Source organism: Astatotilapia calliptera, chromosome 6, assembly GCF_964374335.1.
Source record: "Astatotilapia calliptera chromosome 6, fAstCal68.1, whole genome shotgun sequence".
Taxonomy (NCBI): Eukaryota; Metazoa; Chordata; class Actinopteri; order Cichliformes; family Cichlidae; genus Astatotilapia; species Astatotilapia calliptera.
The window spans coordinates 7,564,794-7,581,460 of NC_137427.1; the positions used below are offsets into that span (position 1 = coordinate 7,564,794).

The 16,667-nt window shown below is 39.2% G+C and overlaps 1 protein-coding gene across 1 annotated transcript; it reads right to left on the minus strand.

Annotated features, from left to right (window-relative positions):
* Positions 1-916: 916 nt before the first annotated feature.
* On the minus strand, positions 917-14,394 carry chrnb3a (cholinergic receptor nicotinic beta 3 subunit a). The gene is made up of 8 exons (XM_026169930.2): positions 13,548-14,394; positions 7,146-7,297; positions 5,696-5,740; positions 4,417-4,526; positions 3,760-4,273; positions 2,074-2,264; positions 1,705-1,921; positions 917-1,500 (listed from the first exon to the last, which is right to left on the minus strand). The coding sequence occupies exons 1-8, from the start codon at positions 13,621-13,623 to the stop codon at positions 1,366-1,368; spliced, it is 1,440 nt and encodes a 479-aa protein (XP_026025715.1). The 5' UTR covers positions 13,624-14,394; the 3' UTR covers positions 917-1,365.
* Between the last annotated feature and the right edge of the window lie 2,273 nt (positions 14,395-16,667).

The window sequence follows — 16,667 nt, forward strand, 5'->3', positions numbered from 1 at the left end:
AGAACAAACTCATCTTACAAAAACTAGGCCAAATCACGCAACAATACGATATCGCCTTAGACTGCCACTTGTAACATCTGGGTGACTAAAAATGTAAGAAAGTTACCACCATTATAAAGTTACAGTTGGTGGTTCAAATACACACCCAGTCAGCTGGGAGAACAAGTTCTGGGGAGATTTAAGGTCACTGTCTCCTCGTGTAATTACTAATGATGACGATGGTGATGATAATATGCCCTTGTGCAGAGCTCATCTGATGAGGACTGACACAGCACCTCACCATTTTTTCTTGGGGGGTGAGGGGGTCTCTAGGGTTGATGCTAAACCATGGCATCAACCCATCCATCCAGCTATCCTTTTCCTCCTGCTTATCTAGGGTTTGGTCGAGGTGGCAACACCCTAAGCAGCTATCAGACATCCCTCTATATTATATCAAGTGATTTTATTTTACTAACTTATTATAGTCTATGTACAGTGTCTTAAATTGTAAATTGTATCTGTTGCATTATTATGTAGGCAAATTGGAAAGCAAAAAATGAACCCTTTTAGAAACTGTTTCTCAGCCATTGTTGCTCAACGCTAATTCCACCACATTGTTGAACAAAGACTACTGCTGTTCTGCAGAGACCGTCATGTGTGCCTTTGTGACAAAAAATGGATGTCTGCTGCCACTTAGTGTATATACTGTGTCATTACAACCAATAACACATTCTAGTGCACACTGAAGCTGTTGGGTGCAGTTTACAGTGCTAGATTACCATCTAGCGGACACTATGGGTACCAGACATCTATTTTTATTATTATTATTATCATTACTACTACTAATCATTTTACCATATTTATATATATATCAATTTAACACTTTATTCTACCTGTTCAGCATGTGTGGGTGTCGCAAAAAAGGACGTAGAAATAGTGGTATTCAATTTTTTCTTTATTCTGATCATCATTACAGAACATACAATAATCAACAAAGTGCATGTGACACATAAAACAGCTCAATATTCATGGAGTGACATTGTGCATTTTGTTGCATGTATAATTACTTTTACATTTATACAAACAAAGATGTTCAAATCATACACGCTACCTTAACCTGTTTATTGCTTATACTCCTCTGCACCCCTCTACATGCATTTCACAGCAAAGGACAAGTTGCATCTAGAGCATTACAGTCTCCAGTAGTTATTACAGGCTGCAAACCATGTTGTAGGGAGGTAAAAGTTTGTTGCCCGGGCTTGTCTCTACAATAGAAAGATACAATATGAATGTTTCATTGAGCTTTATCAATAAATCATAGTTAAAGACAGACTGGAAACCAAGAACGAACTGTTGGATAGTATTCATGAGTTTGAGTGTGCGCCTTCATGAAGGTGTGCTGAGGTACATCTGCAAAGCAGGGGTGAAGATAAGGATAGTTCCCAGGATTGACACTGTTAGGAAGGCCCACAGGAAAATTCTGTCCAGCACCTGAGCCACAAATTTCCAGTCTTGTACAACCTGATGAAACAAAGAGAGACACAGAAACACAAAAGTACACAGGTGTGAGTCTGTGTTGGCGCCAAACATTTTTTTCACAGTAAAACAACCCTCATTAGGGACATGTAAATGACTCTGTGCCACTTCTGTAACAGTAAACAGATGATGTAACACGCATCCAACCCAATTCGTCCCACATCTAGTCTCCCGTTTGGCCACGCCCACCTCTCTTATAAAGTGCTCCTTTTTGATATGACGGCTGATGTAGCGAACGGAATTTGTGGCTTTCTCCAGCATTGCCAACCAAGCTTGGTTTTCATCCTCCTTCCCTCCATGGGGGCCTCTCTGCTGACCGCCACAGTGCCCAGGAACGCCCCTCCTACCCGCACCTCGACGGGGCTTCAGCTCTGGGCTTAGCATCTCAATGTCTGGGAAGTGGTATCTGCAGATAATGACACTAAATCTGTTATTTTATTTCTTTTATTTTGCATGTGTAGCTGCTAACTGAAACTGTTAGGCTTCAAAGGTTAGTTGGAAATTTTATAACTAACTCTCTTAACTAATATTTGTTTAACTAAAGCTGATCTTTGTTACCTGTCTGTGTGTCCCCTCATGCAAAGGAGTCTGGGCAGTCTCTGAAGAAAGAGGCTCTTTACCCAGGGTGCCATGGGGTGATAGGTGGCAGAGGAGCGATGGTGGACGTTAATCACAAAGACAGTGACAATAATGGAGAATGTGACAAAGATCATGATGAAGAGCAGGTACTCTCCAATTAGTGGGATCACCTGTAAATGTAAAGATGAGACAGGTATTCAGCTGTGTACAAACATCAGTAATACTTCCATGCATCCAGCTATCTTTTTTCTTCCACTTATCTGGGGCTCTGTCAAGGTGGCAACAGCCTAAGCAGATACCAGACCTCCCTCTCCCGAACCACCTCCTCCAGCTTATCCAGGGGAGCACCAAAGTATATCCTGGGTCTACCCCGGGTCCGTCCCCAGTAGGACATCCCCAGCTGTAAATGTCATTCTTTCGATCACTAACCAAAGCTCGTGACCATAGGTGAGGGTGTGGACGCAGGTCGACCAGTAAATCAAGAGCGCCCCTAAACTATCTTTTCACCACTTTGGACTGGTGCAGCATCCATATAACTGCAGCAGTGGCCCCAATCTGTCCGTTACTTCCCCATTATCATTACTCATGAACAAGACTGTAGGATAGTTCCTCCACTCACTAATCAGCAAAATTTGGAATATTAGCCAAATTTAAAGAAAAATTTATGTCATGTAGTAGTGGTTTAAGAGACCTGAGTTTGTTTCACTGGCTTTTTAGGATGCACTGTATATAACATAAATAAATTCTTTTGATTCCTTGTGGTAGAATTTACTTTTTCTCATGTACTCTGCAGAAGATTACAAGTCTTTTGTGCATTATGTTTGAAAAGACCTCTGCTCAGGCTCGTGGCTACTAAATGACTGGAATTACGTGACATCATATAACTCAGTGTACCTCCTAGACTCCAAGATGTATAAGTCGTTTCACCTTAGCAACTCTATCAGGAGATTCAAGGAGCTGTTAATGAAGCAGAGACTGTACCCACCCACATGTTTCAGAGAAGAGCTATAGTTTAACACTGTAAGATGCCAGTGTAGATGTTTAAAATACAATTTCATGCCTTTTTTTTTCTTTTTTTGCTGTCATGGATGAAATTTGTTTATATTTAACAAAAATTGCTTTAAAAATATTTAATGATGAACAAAGTGCATTTCTGATGTGTTTCAAAGCTTGTTAAATATAGATTTTATTCATTTGCAAAAAAATACTAATTAGTCTAATACATTTAAAAAGCATGGTACACATTTTAAGAACTTTTATAGCATTTCTACTTACTTCTTGTTTAAACTATCCTCTGTAATAACATATTAACCCTGAATAAAACATTCAGGCAACATTATAATAGTCTATGAAATATGCCTCGTAGTGGGCTACAGACTGAAAAGTCATTGATTCTGTCATTGCCTTTGAAAGTAGTTTTTTCTGAAGGCTTTTTTGTTTTTCTCTGCTGCTTGGTTAATAGAGCTGACATGCAGTTCAAACAGCAGGTAATTGAGAAGGTTGGGGTTGTGCTCCATTTTAATTAGAGCATGCTGTAATTAAGATTGTAGTTAGGATAACTGAACACAGAAGAAAGAAAAATGGATTCAAAAATAAATAAATAATAATCATAATATAGCCCAGTAAAAACTTGACTATGGAGAAACACTGACATAGATTACCCACCTTTGAGGATGAAGGGATAATTTCTTCTATGACCAGCAGGAACACAGTGAGCGATACCAGCACCGATGTTGAAAGTGAAAGTTTCTCTCCTTCGTCTGATGGCAAATAGAATACCAGCACAGTAAGGAAGGACAGGCCAAGGCAGGGGATGATGAGGAAGAGGGTGTAGAACAAGGGCAACCTTTTAAGGATGAAGGAGTATGTGACAAATGGATACCAGTAAACCCCATCCCTCCTACTTCCCTTTACTCCAGTGGCATTGAGGATCTCCCATTCGCCATTATCAAAGAAGTCTTTACGATCCACGTAGTGGTCCACCAGGACAAGATCCACCATATTTCCATCATAAGTCCAGGAACCGAACTTCATGGAGCAGTTCTGTCGGTCAAAGGGGAAGAAGGTGACATCCATGGTGCAGGACGACTTATAGCTGGCGGGTGGAGTCCATGTTATGGTGCCATCCCAGCGCACAATGGCTTTAGTCATCAGTGAACCTTCAAAGCGACCATCAGCACTGGGAGAAAATGGAAAGAAATGGAAAAGAGAGAGGAAAAAAGGCTGAAGTCACAAAAGTGAGGCAAGGGAGGCAAAAAACAAAGCCACTGAGCAATGCCTCAGAATGTGGTACCAATGTGTGTAGAGTGTTGTGCAACTCACTTTTCATACAGAACAATATCAGGCAGCCATATTGTCTCCGAAGGCACTCTGATAGAGGTAATGCCCCCATAATCATCAGGGTTCCACTTCAGCTTCACATCAACCCACTCCTATAAAAACACAAACAATACCACAATGACCCACTGATACATTAAGCCTACAAGCTAAGTGCATGCAGTTTCTGCACACATGGTACTGTCCATGGTACCATCCATGCGCAGCACCATGGACAGCACCAGGCAGGTCGCTCAGCAGGAATGGAACGGACACTAGAATATGTTTTCCACCAGTATACTTCTCCTTATTTTTAAGGAGAAGTATACTGGTGATTTTACTTGCAAATACAATCTAAGATTATTTATTTTTTGCCCTTGTCATTGTGGTTTAAAAAAACGACTTTCTATTTCTATCAAGAGCTCACTCACAGAATTTTTACTAAATAATTTATAATTAGAATAATTAACACTAAAGAAACTGTACAATGCGGCAGATATAAAGTAATGTTTACAATCAGGTGTAAACAGTAATAAGAATGGGACCAATTCTTAATACTTTTTTGCTGTTCTTTTGCTGATCTGACGTCTGATATCTCTTGTAGAAAGTAACACTAGTGTGAGACATTTTAAAGGATGGATTGGGAATCATTAAAAGGTTATTACTGAAAGGCTGAAAATAAAAAAAAAGGCAAAAGCAGTATGTAAAGGTTAAAGCTACCCCCATCTATTATATATCTATGCATGTTTATTATCTTTATCTATTATACATCTTGTGTCAGCCAATTTACTATTGACCAAGGCCAGAGATGTATTGTTCCGTGAGTCCGACACAGGTTTCAAAAGATCATCTCTTGCTGTAGTGCAGTCATTCAGGATCCAGCCTCCTCTTAAATGGACTTTGAACCTCTCCAAATGTAATAAAATATACAAAAGCAAAATTTAACAGTGTGTTAAAGATGGGCACATTTCTTGCCTCTCCTCACAATGTGCCTCTGGAAATATGCGTAAATGGAAAATGTTTTATTGAGATTCATGTGCTCAAGTTTTATTGTCTTTTAAAAATAATAATAATAAATCGATAATTACTCCATAATAATCATTATTTTATATATACACAATGGTACATTTATGCCTTTATTTAATCATGTAGTCTCATTCATTTATATCTTCTTGTCCATGGACACCAAAAAAAACCCTTATCAAAATGTGAATAATAACAGTAAAAATTAGCTTACTGAAAATTAAAGATCCTATAATTTGTAAGCAGTAGAGCTAGTATTCACCTGCCAGAGCCAAACATTTGTAGTCATTAGCTGGTTCTTTTCATCCTGCAAGACAAAAAAAGAATAAAATACCAAGTTCATTATTTATAAATCTACTTACTTGAAATGATAAGTGAAGCTAATGAGGAGGTGAGCAGCAAACCCAAAGCTGGAGACAAAAAGCTGAGTGGCATTGAAGAAAGGACATAAGCCTAAAAAGGTTGATGGGTTAATTGCTTCTTCAGCTTCCTACTTAATAAGTGCAGTGGAACAGCTTTTGGGGTCTCGCACATATTTTAGAGTTTCTCACTTTTGAGTACAAACAATATTAGACAAAAAAAAAAAAGAGATAGGTTACTCCAAATGACACTTTCACTTGGAAAATAGTATATAATAAAGACATGGTTTACTATTCCTGCAATCTTACTCCTATCTTGTGCTATACAAAATAATGAAACCCACTGTATAAAAACACATTTGAGAGGGTGGTAGAGGATTACCAGGAGAAGGTCAAAGACAGAATACATTCCATGTGGAGTTTGAGAGCAGAAAAAGTATAAAGTATTAAGAAAGATGAAAATCTATGAAATCGATTTTGTCTACCCTCGTGAGCTTGTGAGGCATACCTGACTGCAACATTTAATTAATTTGGTATAAATATTTGCAGTTTAGACAGAAAACCAGAAGATGGCACTCTTCTAAATGTTATCTTTTCAGGGAGAAGTACAAATGTGAAATGCTGATGTAGTAAAACTGTTGCCTTCTTTAGACTTGGGACAAGCAGCTTTGTGAGCACATACTTGTGTGAATAATAAATGAAATCTGATTCCTCTCAGCTTGATGGCCTCATTACTTCCTCTCCCACTGCATGTACAAGTCCACTTTGGACTTCACTTTTAGTCTTTCTTCTTCTCTCTTTGTTGTTACTCTCTCTTCCTTTTGAGGTCCTTTAAATCCCTCTCGACACCCTTCTCCTTGTTTATCCTCACTGAAGGCTTCATCTCTACAATAATTTGTTTTTTACCTCCATATATAACATTTACACCTATTGTAAGCTCCATCTGTCTATTGCCTTGCTTACCTATCTTCTAGTTCTCCTGCTGCTGTCTCTCCTCTTTTCTTATTTCCACACACTCCTCTCTCTTGTTCCTGTGAATAACCCATTTCTCCTCAGACGATTATAACAGGATTGTATTAACCATATTACATATTAATCTATGTTAATTTATGCAGAGTCACAGACACAGCTGTGTATTCACCTGAATCTACTTTGCTCAAGAATTTGATCAATACCAACTGACAAAATTACCCAAATCCTTGTAATTGTGACCTAATATTATATAAAAATATTGGGTAGAGTAAGCAGTGTCAACAAGCAGAGGCAATGTATAGAGCAATTTAACTAACTTGGCATTACTATACACACTGTATACCTCCTGCAGGTTTATGGATGTGCATGTTATTTCCTCACCACATCAACCAGCTGTGAGATCTTTAGTCCAAAGCGTACAGTGATGGTGTCATTGGCGTGCTGAACAGGCCGCACCCACTTCTGGTAACCTCTGAAAAGGTTCCTCAGCAGAGAATCCTCCAACTCTGCCAGCGACACAAAATCTTCCTGGACTGGAAGGAGGGGGAGAAGGTAGTAGGGATAAGGCCAGAAAGGAAAAATGTAAGACTGTTGTACGTCGTAAAAAGCAGCAGCAGCTGCCACACACTTGTAAAGGAATAGATGTGCTTCTGGAATCAATGCAGATCACTACACACATCACATAAACCTTTTGTGTCACTATTTATGGGGTAAAACTGTGGAATAGTTTTACTATAGATCTACAGCAATGCTCACGAATTAGTAAGTTCATGAAAATACTTCGAAAACTGATTTTGGAAGAATATGATACCGATAAAGATGATCACCCATTGTATGTATAAAAATATCAAATTATATCCAAATTATATCAATCACGGTAGCCATGTTTATATAGGTTCTCCTCGTGTATTGTGTGGAGTATGTGATGATGGGAATTAGGTGAATTATGTGGGATCAATAAGATGTTGAGCAGGGGTAGGAATTAATAAGTATGTTCATACTTCTTCCTACTCCTTTTCAGACCAAACAGTGTTACATTATGTCAGACGATTTTGTTTTATTTCATTATATTTTTTTTGTTTATCTGAACACATACGTGTGTGTGTGTATATCTACATATATATTCGTATCTGTAAATGAAAATATATGTAGTGTGTATATATTGTTTTTTTGTTTTATATGTCTGAAACAAATAAAGATACAATACAATACAACAATAATTACTCATATTTCACACAGACTGTACCTGAACTTAACATTTGACCCCCCCCCCCCTCTCCTTTTGATGTGTGTAAGTACAATGATTAAACTCAGCTCTTTATTTACCTAAATTAAGGTCATTTACACTCAGTGATTTCACATTCTTTTGACCATTGTGGCTTTCAATGCTGCTCTTCTAACATGCTGTTTCATTACTGTGCAGCTGTGCAAACCTTTTACTGTATAAGACACCGCCACACTAGCAGCTTAGTAAGGCTCAAAATGATGGTGGTAATATGATGATATTTAACAGGTTTCATTTTTACAGTGTTCACATTTACACACTAACACGTCATAGCAAGTTTAGCACTTGGAATCATTTCCAGATATTTTATTTCCTTAATTGTCAAATTACTTTTGAGCCTCTGAAAATAGAGGCCTATGTGTAAAAATGGCTGTCATGGGCTAGCAAGTTAATTTAACACTTGTGTGAGACCCTCTGAATTAATCCACTGTGGTGGCAAAATTATATATAAAAATGTCAAAGGCCCAAACTTTGTTGACCTGATTGTACATCATAAAGTGCATTACTTAAAAGTAAAACTAGTTGAACCTCTAAACAGATGGCTACTTACCTCATATACACTCAACATTCATGTGCAAAACAGATCTGCACATAACTGTCACACTTTTCCAAGTTTTACATGTTTAAGTTATGCATGAACGAGCTCTACCACATGTCTCCGGAGTCTCAAAAATAAGTGGGATAAAAAATTAAGTCAGGGCCTTAGAGTCAGGCATGAACACACAGTCAGCCTCGGACTGACAGCTGGTCATGGCCGAGCAAATGCATCTAAGCTCCCAAGGCTGACAAGATGATCATACTGACATGATCACCTCAGACAGAACAATCGCCAGGGGAAACAAAAAGAGCTCAGAGCGCTTTGTGCAGTCAGGCACAAGACATAATAGTCAGTTAAAGAGTGACGCTCATGCTGAACAGGAAACAGCACAATGAAGGAACAGTGCATTCATTTCAACAAGCCGGGAGATGTTTTTTTTTTTTTTAGGTAAACAGTTATAGAGGAGAACATGCAAGATTATGATGTGAATTTCAGTTTAGTTCATCTTTGCTAAAATATACATGTATGAGTTTGAAACCTAGACTGAGTAGAAAAAAACTACTCTTTGTGTGTAACTAAGATGCAAATGACAGCAGCATCCGTTGGACGCTCAGAGCATTATGTGGTATTTGTACTTGAGAGTCACACAAGAGCCTCCCACAGTAACTCTGTGGCTTTATCAGCTCAAAGCTTGGAGCAATTGTCTGCATAAGAGCCCGATATTTGGCACAGCCTATGGTAGTGTTGCAACAGAAGCTGATAGACAGAAAAGAGAAGTTTGAATCAACAGCCTCTAAAATGAGAGGAATGCTGCAGAGGAGTGGAGAGTGCTGATAAGAGAAAGAGTGAGACAGAGTGACCCAAAGCAATTCCCTCTAGAATATAAGAGAGACAGAAACAGGGGGAAGGGGAGAGGTTGCTACAGAAGGGTACACTAACTGGGGCAAGGGGAATGAGAACAGGCAGAAAAAAAGATAGAAGTGAGAAAACAAACTCCCACTTCCACTTGCATCTTAATGCAGCGACATTGCTCTCTGCTAAGCAATGCAATCTTCTTTTCGTCCTACATTTTGGTATACAGTCGTGATATAATATTTTAGCTGGAGAGGGAGATAAGAAGGGCATCCCTATTTATATAATTATTAATAAATAATATAGGAAACTAGGTTTATTTTAGATTGCATTTAAAATGTAATCTGCAATAATTTATTCTGTTTTTGGCTTTTTGGGAGGGCTATGGTAAATAATGATCTAGTGGCCACAATAATTCGAGCCAAAATGACTTAGCAAGCAAGAACAGCCTTGTAATGAAAGATGACTAGAGACCTGACAGTTGCAATAACAAAAGTTCAGAAGTCCTGAAGTGAAGAGAAAACCTGCCAGAATGACAACGCTTTCAACAGCTCAAGCTTTTATGGTAGAATACCTAGACAGAAGTCACTTGAGTAAAAGAGACTTGTGAGACTGTCAACTCTTTTTATTTTATTTGGTCTTACAAACTTGGTTTCTAACCAGATACTTACTCTAGATTTCATTACATTGGCCTCTAGTAATTCTCTGCAGAATCTTGGAGTCCATTTTGACCGGGACATGTCCTTCAACATGCATATTAAGCTAATATGTAGGACTGCTTTCTTGTATTTGTGCAATATCTATAAAAGAAACAGACTGAGTGGGTCTGAAAGACAAACGGAACTATTTCAGCAGAACTCCAAGCTCCAAGCTCACTCCATGCTTTATTGACTCCCTTGTTGATTCCTTATCAATCATCTCTGAGCCAGAACACAATAAAGAAAATGAGGAAAATGAAAGGCTTGTATATGATTATGCATGCTGGCACTGGTAAAAATAATAAAAGCTTGGAGTCATATCATTCAGATTAATTAGAAAATCTGGAAATGGTTTTCTACTCCCATCCCTACTCATTATCTGGTGGGTACAATCCATGCAATTAACTGTACTGTAGGAATGTGTCTCTGTGTCACGGACAGAGAAATGGGTGAAAGAATAGCAATGATTGCAGCCAAATGCAGAGAGGTCCTTGAAGAAGTTCTGAAATGTAAATACCTCATGAAGTGGTGATGCTGAAACTTAAAGCATGACAGTGAAGTGAAGCATCCAGCTAGGTCAACACTTGCATGGCTTCAGGACAGGTTTCTCATCATTAACCCTACCAAGAGTCTAAACCTAACCCTATGCAATATTTGTAGAAAGACTAAAAGATGAGAGTTTACAGATGCTTCCCATTTAATATAATGGTGCCTGAGAAGAACACCTTGGAAGTATTTCAATAAATTGCCCCAGTTCAGACATGTCCTGTAGAGACTTACCTGTACAGACTCAAAGCTGCCATTGAATCTATAAGGATATGAATGAACATTCTGAATGTTTGTACATATAACAGATATAAATTTGCTTTTTTTTAAAAAAAAATTATGCAAACATTTGATAGTTATTGGTCATCAATTGAGGGAAAAAACATGCAAAGGACAAAAAAAATACAGTGTGGGTAAAATGTGAAGGGTGTGTGTGCGTGCATGCATGTGTGTGTGTGTGTGTGTGTGCATGGACACAAATATACCGTGTATTTTTTTCATTTTTAGATTCCTCTTGTTCTCTGTTGGGTGTGCTGCCATAAGTTAAAGCACATGCTGTGTTCATACGCAGACAGATTACCTACTATTGCATCAGATCCGCTCTCAGTTTGTAAAGACTTGAAATGGGGCAACAACACACTCAGCTGAATCCATCTATCTCCCATCACAACAGGAAGCAGCCCATCTCGAGATTCTCATCAACAAAAACCCAGGAGCCCCTGTAGTCAAACACCACAGGGATGGATTCCTCTACAAGGGCCAACGCCCTCCCTCAGAGAGACGCTTACTGACCCTGCACTATGTGAGTGTGTGCATATTTGACTGAGCAAAGGTAAAGAGGAAAGTATTGATCAGAACACACACACTGTGATGGTTGGAAGGATGCGGTTGCTTCTCTGTGGGGAAATTATAATGCATTAGGTCGAATGTGTGTGTGTGTGTGTGTGTGTGTGTGTGTGTGTGTGTGTGTGTGTGTGTGTGTGTGTGTGTGTGTGTGTGTGTGTGTCTGAGAGAGTAAAAGAGATTTGTTGATGATTGATAGAGACAAAGGAGTGACCCAGCATGCAAACATGCACCCTGCCTCCTCCTCAATTTGAAGCACCCCATGGGTGACAACTGGTATGATCACCTTGATGTGACTACCATCTGTTCACATAGAGCGACAGCAGGATGCACCACTGCGAGGGGTAATATGAGAGAAGGAAACTGGAGGGGAACACCTTTTTTGGTCACACACCAGTGCATATGAACAACACTTTAACTTTATATTCTAACTCCACTGTCACTGTTTCAGTCTCAGCAAGTTGACAGAGGTTTTGATGTTTATTGGTCTGTCTGTGTGTCAACAGAATTATGCAAAAACAGTCAAGCTGAACCTCTTAACATTCACCAGGTCACTCATGACATATATGGTAATCACTAGGATTTTCGGGGGGGGGGGGGGTAATTCACATACTAAAGAATCATATTTAAAGAAACTACAGGTTGTATCACTTAACCACTAGGGGACTAATGAAGTATTATCTTTTCATTGTTATAATAATGGAAAAGTAGGAAGCGAGCTTTGAATGCTGAGGGGTAATTTCAGCATTTCCCCTTATCCATGAAAAGTGATTTAAGTGACTCTAAATGTGGCATGGCTGTTGGTGCCAGACAGGCAGGTCTGAGTAGTTCAGAAACTGCTGATCTACAGGGAAGGTTTACAGAGGATGGTATGAAAAAGATAAAATATCCCGTGAGCAGCAGTTCTCGGAGTAAAACTGCCAAGCTGACAGGAAAGCAACAGTAACTCAACTAACCATTCATTACAACCAAAGTATGCAAAGAGCATCTTATAATATACTTTCTTGGCACACTTTGAGCATCATTTAAACACTATGTCCTTCCTAAACATTGTTGCTGACTGCATTCATACCTCTATCGCCACAGTGTACCCATTTTCTGATGGTTTCTTCCAGCAGGATAATGTGCCACGTCACAAAGTTCATACATCGGATCTCATTCCACCTTTGTTATATAATGGAATGGGAGATTCACATTTTTGATGCGCAACTGACATATCTGCAGCATGTAATAGATGCTATAATGTCAGTATGAGCCAAAATCTCTGAAGAAAGCTTCCAGCACCTTGTCCGTCTAAACCATGAAGTATTAAGGCAAAAGGTCAAGGCCACTGAGATGAAGTGGATTTACACAGGCATGTGCACAAACACACAAACAGATAAACAACTTTAGATTGTTAATTTGTGTCTGCGTGTTAAAGTAATATCTGCCCACGCTCACACACACACATGACAGCAGGAAGAAGAGACAGCAGTTTGATCGTGGACTTCTGTTCTGCCATCTCTGTGTCACAGTATTTTGCTCAATATATTTCATATCAAATTCTATGAGGCATAGCCCGCTCACGGCTTTATTATGTAAGGGAATTCTTCTCTCCCATTGCTGTGAATATGTATTGTATTTATACCGTCCCTTATTGTTCTACTGTAGTGTTATAAAGCCCATTCTTAGTCACACATCCCAAGGGGGGGCGCTGTGAACTCACTCTTTAATAAATCATAAACATGCTCTTTCACCTGACCCCATCGTTTTGTCCTGCGCCCTGATTAAAAACTATAATCATATTTAAACTACATAGCATGATCGCCTCTTTTTAAAACACCTTTCTCACTGGGCAGAGCCGTGGCACGTTAGCCAATTAGTGTGAATATTGAGGATATAACGTGTTTCGATTTAACTAGACGCAATTCTCCTGCTCAATCTTCTGTCAGTTTGAGCTTTTGTTTTGTACAAATTAGATTTTCTGTCCTGACAGTTGTGCAGCTTCAACAGTTTAAAGACGAGTGTTTCCAGATTCTTACCTTGCATCGTAGCTTTCCCAAGAGCCACGCAGAACCACAACACCGCAACCGCAAACTTCATCTTTCCTCCTGTCATCAACGAGACCGAGTGGATATTTCCACAGCGAAGATCAAATTATCTGACTGTTCATCCCTGCATGCATCTCAGCAGCCAAGTGAGACCTCCGGAGTGTCACCGCCGTGATGTGCAGTTTAAATAATGAAGGACGGTCGGTTGTTGGTGGCTTTGTACAACACGCACCGCCTTCACGCTGCGAAACACCACCTTGTGTCGAATATGTGTGTGTGTGTGTGTGTGTTTGTTTTGTTTTTTTCCTTGTCTTGGTTCTGTCGCCTGTTGGGTTTCTCTGCACCTTCTTTTCGTGCGTGTCCCGTCGCAGAGATGGATCCTGCCCGAGCCGAGATGGGCTGAGGGCGGGACAGAAGAGGGCTGGCTTGTCATACTGTGGGATGTAGGGGGGAGGACAGATCTGGTCCCCAATCAGAGAAAAAAATAAAGAAATAAAAAATAAAATACATTTCTGTGTGAGCAGTACTAGCCTCTATGATTAGGAAATTACATGCATGGTCTTATTATTAATGTTAAATATTCCAAAGTAGTGCAGCTCAGTGCAATTCGACACTCGTCAAATACGAATGATGCCAAAAAAAAAAAAAAAGCATAATGAAAAAGAAGATTAAACTTGGCTGTGTTGTCTCCAGTTCAGAGTTACAGGTTGTTACATGTTTTATTCAGTGATGAGTGTGGTGGGGAGATGCTCGCTTGAATCTGTTACCCCACCACAAAGTGATGGCATGCTGCACGGACTGCACTTCATCGTCACTTACACGAATATTGCAAGTGTAAGAAAGAGCGGTGGTTTGCATATTCAACAAGTAAGGTAACTCTAAAAACGTTATATAAACCACAAAACTTGAAATAAATACCAAGTAGGTTGTTCCAGAGCTGAATTTCTAGTACATAAAATCCTGTTTGAGTTTTAACAGACAGTGTTTGCTTGCTAAGCCATGACAGGAATAGTACAACAAAGAAGGAATTTAATAATGAGAAGACTAACTTTAAAAGATACACGCTAAGATACACACCAGCTGCTGAAGCGACCCACTTTTTTTTCCTTTCCTCAACCCTTCTGAAGTTACATGTTCACACAAGGAGCAAATAATTGTGATGGACTGCAGTACTTATTGCTTTACTTGCAATAGTGCTGATGTGGTGAAGCACTTTGGTTTATGATTAATGGCTTAAGATAAACTTTCAGGAAGCAGTGACCTGTAAGTTTCCAAGAAGCGCATTACACAGTTTTATAGGTAGTGCATTATCATTACTCATCAGAGAGCGGAACTGATGCTTCATTCATTCGACTAGACAGAAAAAGACACTTACGCTATGCAAGCCATGTTATGTCCATATACATATGCATGCCGTGCTCCGATCTTTTTGGCTGGGTGTGGTTGTATAACACAAAGAAACGGAATCAATCATAATAATATAAATACACTGAGCAGGGGATGATAAAAGCATCCAGTGACTGGAACTATGCTGTAGACTCTGGCACATCACTTCCTGAAACTAAATCTGATTAGAGGTTATAATGTATGTGGGCATCGTAGACCTTGATTAGAGCCTGAATCCACAAGGCTGAAGATACTCACGCAATTATTTTTATGTATTTTTTTATTCCAAAGCTATCACCTTTCACTTATAAAAGGTAAAGTAGGAGAAAAGCACTTACTGCAGCACAATCTATCTAATTACTTGCAGTACAAGCTGAGCAGATGAGATGATCTAACTATCGATTTTTAAAATGTTCCATACAGTATTTGGATACTGAGAAATATCTATCGCCTTCAGTTATAATCACATCACTACCAGTTGTCAGCAGTGTAACAGACAGAGAATTTGACCAACTGACAATGACCAGGCTTCCCAATCGGTCAAGCAACTTTACCTTTCTCATATGTAATATAAAATGCATCGTGTCACTGTTTAAAAGACAACTAGTAGAAAACAAATAGAGTGTGAAGAATGGGGTTGATTTATTGAGGCACAACAGGCCAGCAGCCAGCCCATCTGACACAGAGCAGACAGTTCAGATTCATTTGCTTTGTGTCATTTATGCAGGCAATCAAATGAGCAGTCGGTTGACTCGTAAACAACTCATGGCGATTTAGTGAAGAAGATGGAATCCCACTCTCTCTGCTAATTAAGTTTGAGCTAACAGCAGCTGGAAGAAGAACTGTAAGGTGAATCATCCTGCACCTACACACAAACACACATGCAGGTCACATGCTTGAAAATCTGCCACTCGGCTGCTTTTGTTGGCTTTGTGTGTCTCATTAAATGCCATCTTATGCCAGCACCTGATCACTGCTCTGGTATTGCCAAGATTTGCCCAGGGGGACAGCCCAGCCTATCTGTCTCAAACACACATAGATAAACACATTCCTGTCAAGTAAGGAAAACCTTCATGTTTATCTAACACACAAACAACCTATGCCTCTTCTGTGTCAATGTAAACAAACTGAAAGTGGATGCTTTTAGAGTCTTGTTATCCAACGATGGTTGTAAATGTAGATTCTGGATGGACTTAAAATTGCAGACTACTTCAGTAATTAGTCTCATTCACTCCCAATCCAAGTTAATTAAGAAAATGAGTTCACATTAAGGTCATGAGTGCTGAGGGAAGGTCGGTAGAGCAGTTTGTGCCTTAATTATACAAGAAATTATCAAAATTCTTGAGGATCTGGAATACACAGATGAGTCCACAGTTTTTTTCTCTTCTTTTTTTTTCTCTGTCGCTTAATATCAGCTTTATATCTGTTATTTCTATCTTCCCCTCTTTTGATGAGTAAATGAATGGTTGACTGTAGTGGAAAATCCATCACATTAAATGATGGTATTCATCCCTGACTGCAATGCATTAAGTACATGTTTTTTTCTTATGAATGAGTATATCACTTTATGTTGCTTGACTGCTAAGTCACCGTGGAATCAGTGCTGCCCTTTAAGCCAGAGGTAATAGACCAAAACTTAATGCACGGCACATATATCTGACTACTCACACTTACAGACAAATTCGCTAACAAATATCAATCCTCTTTGTCAAACTGGAGTCATTT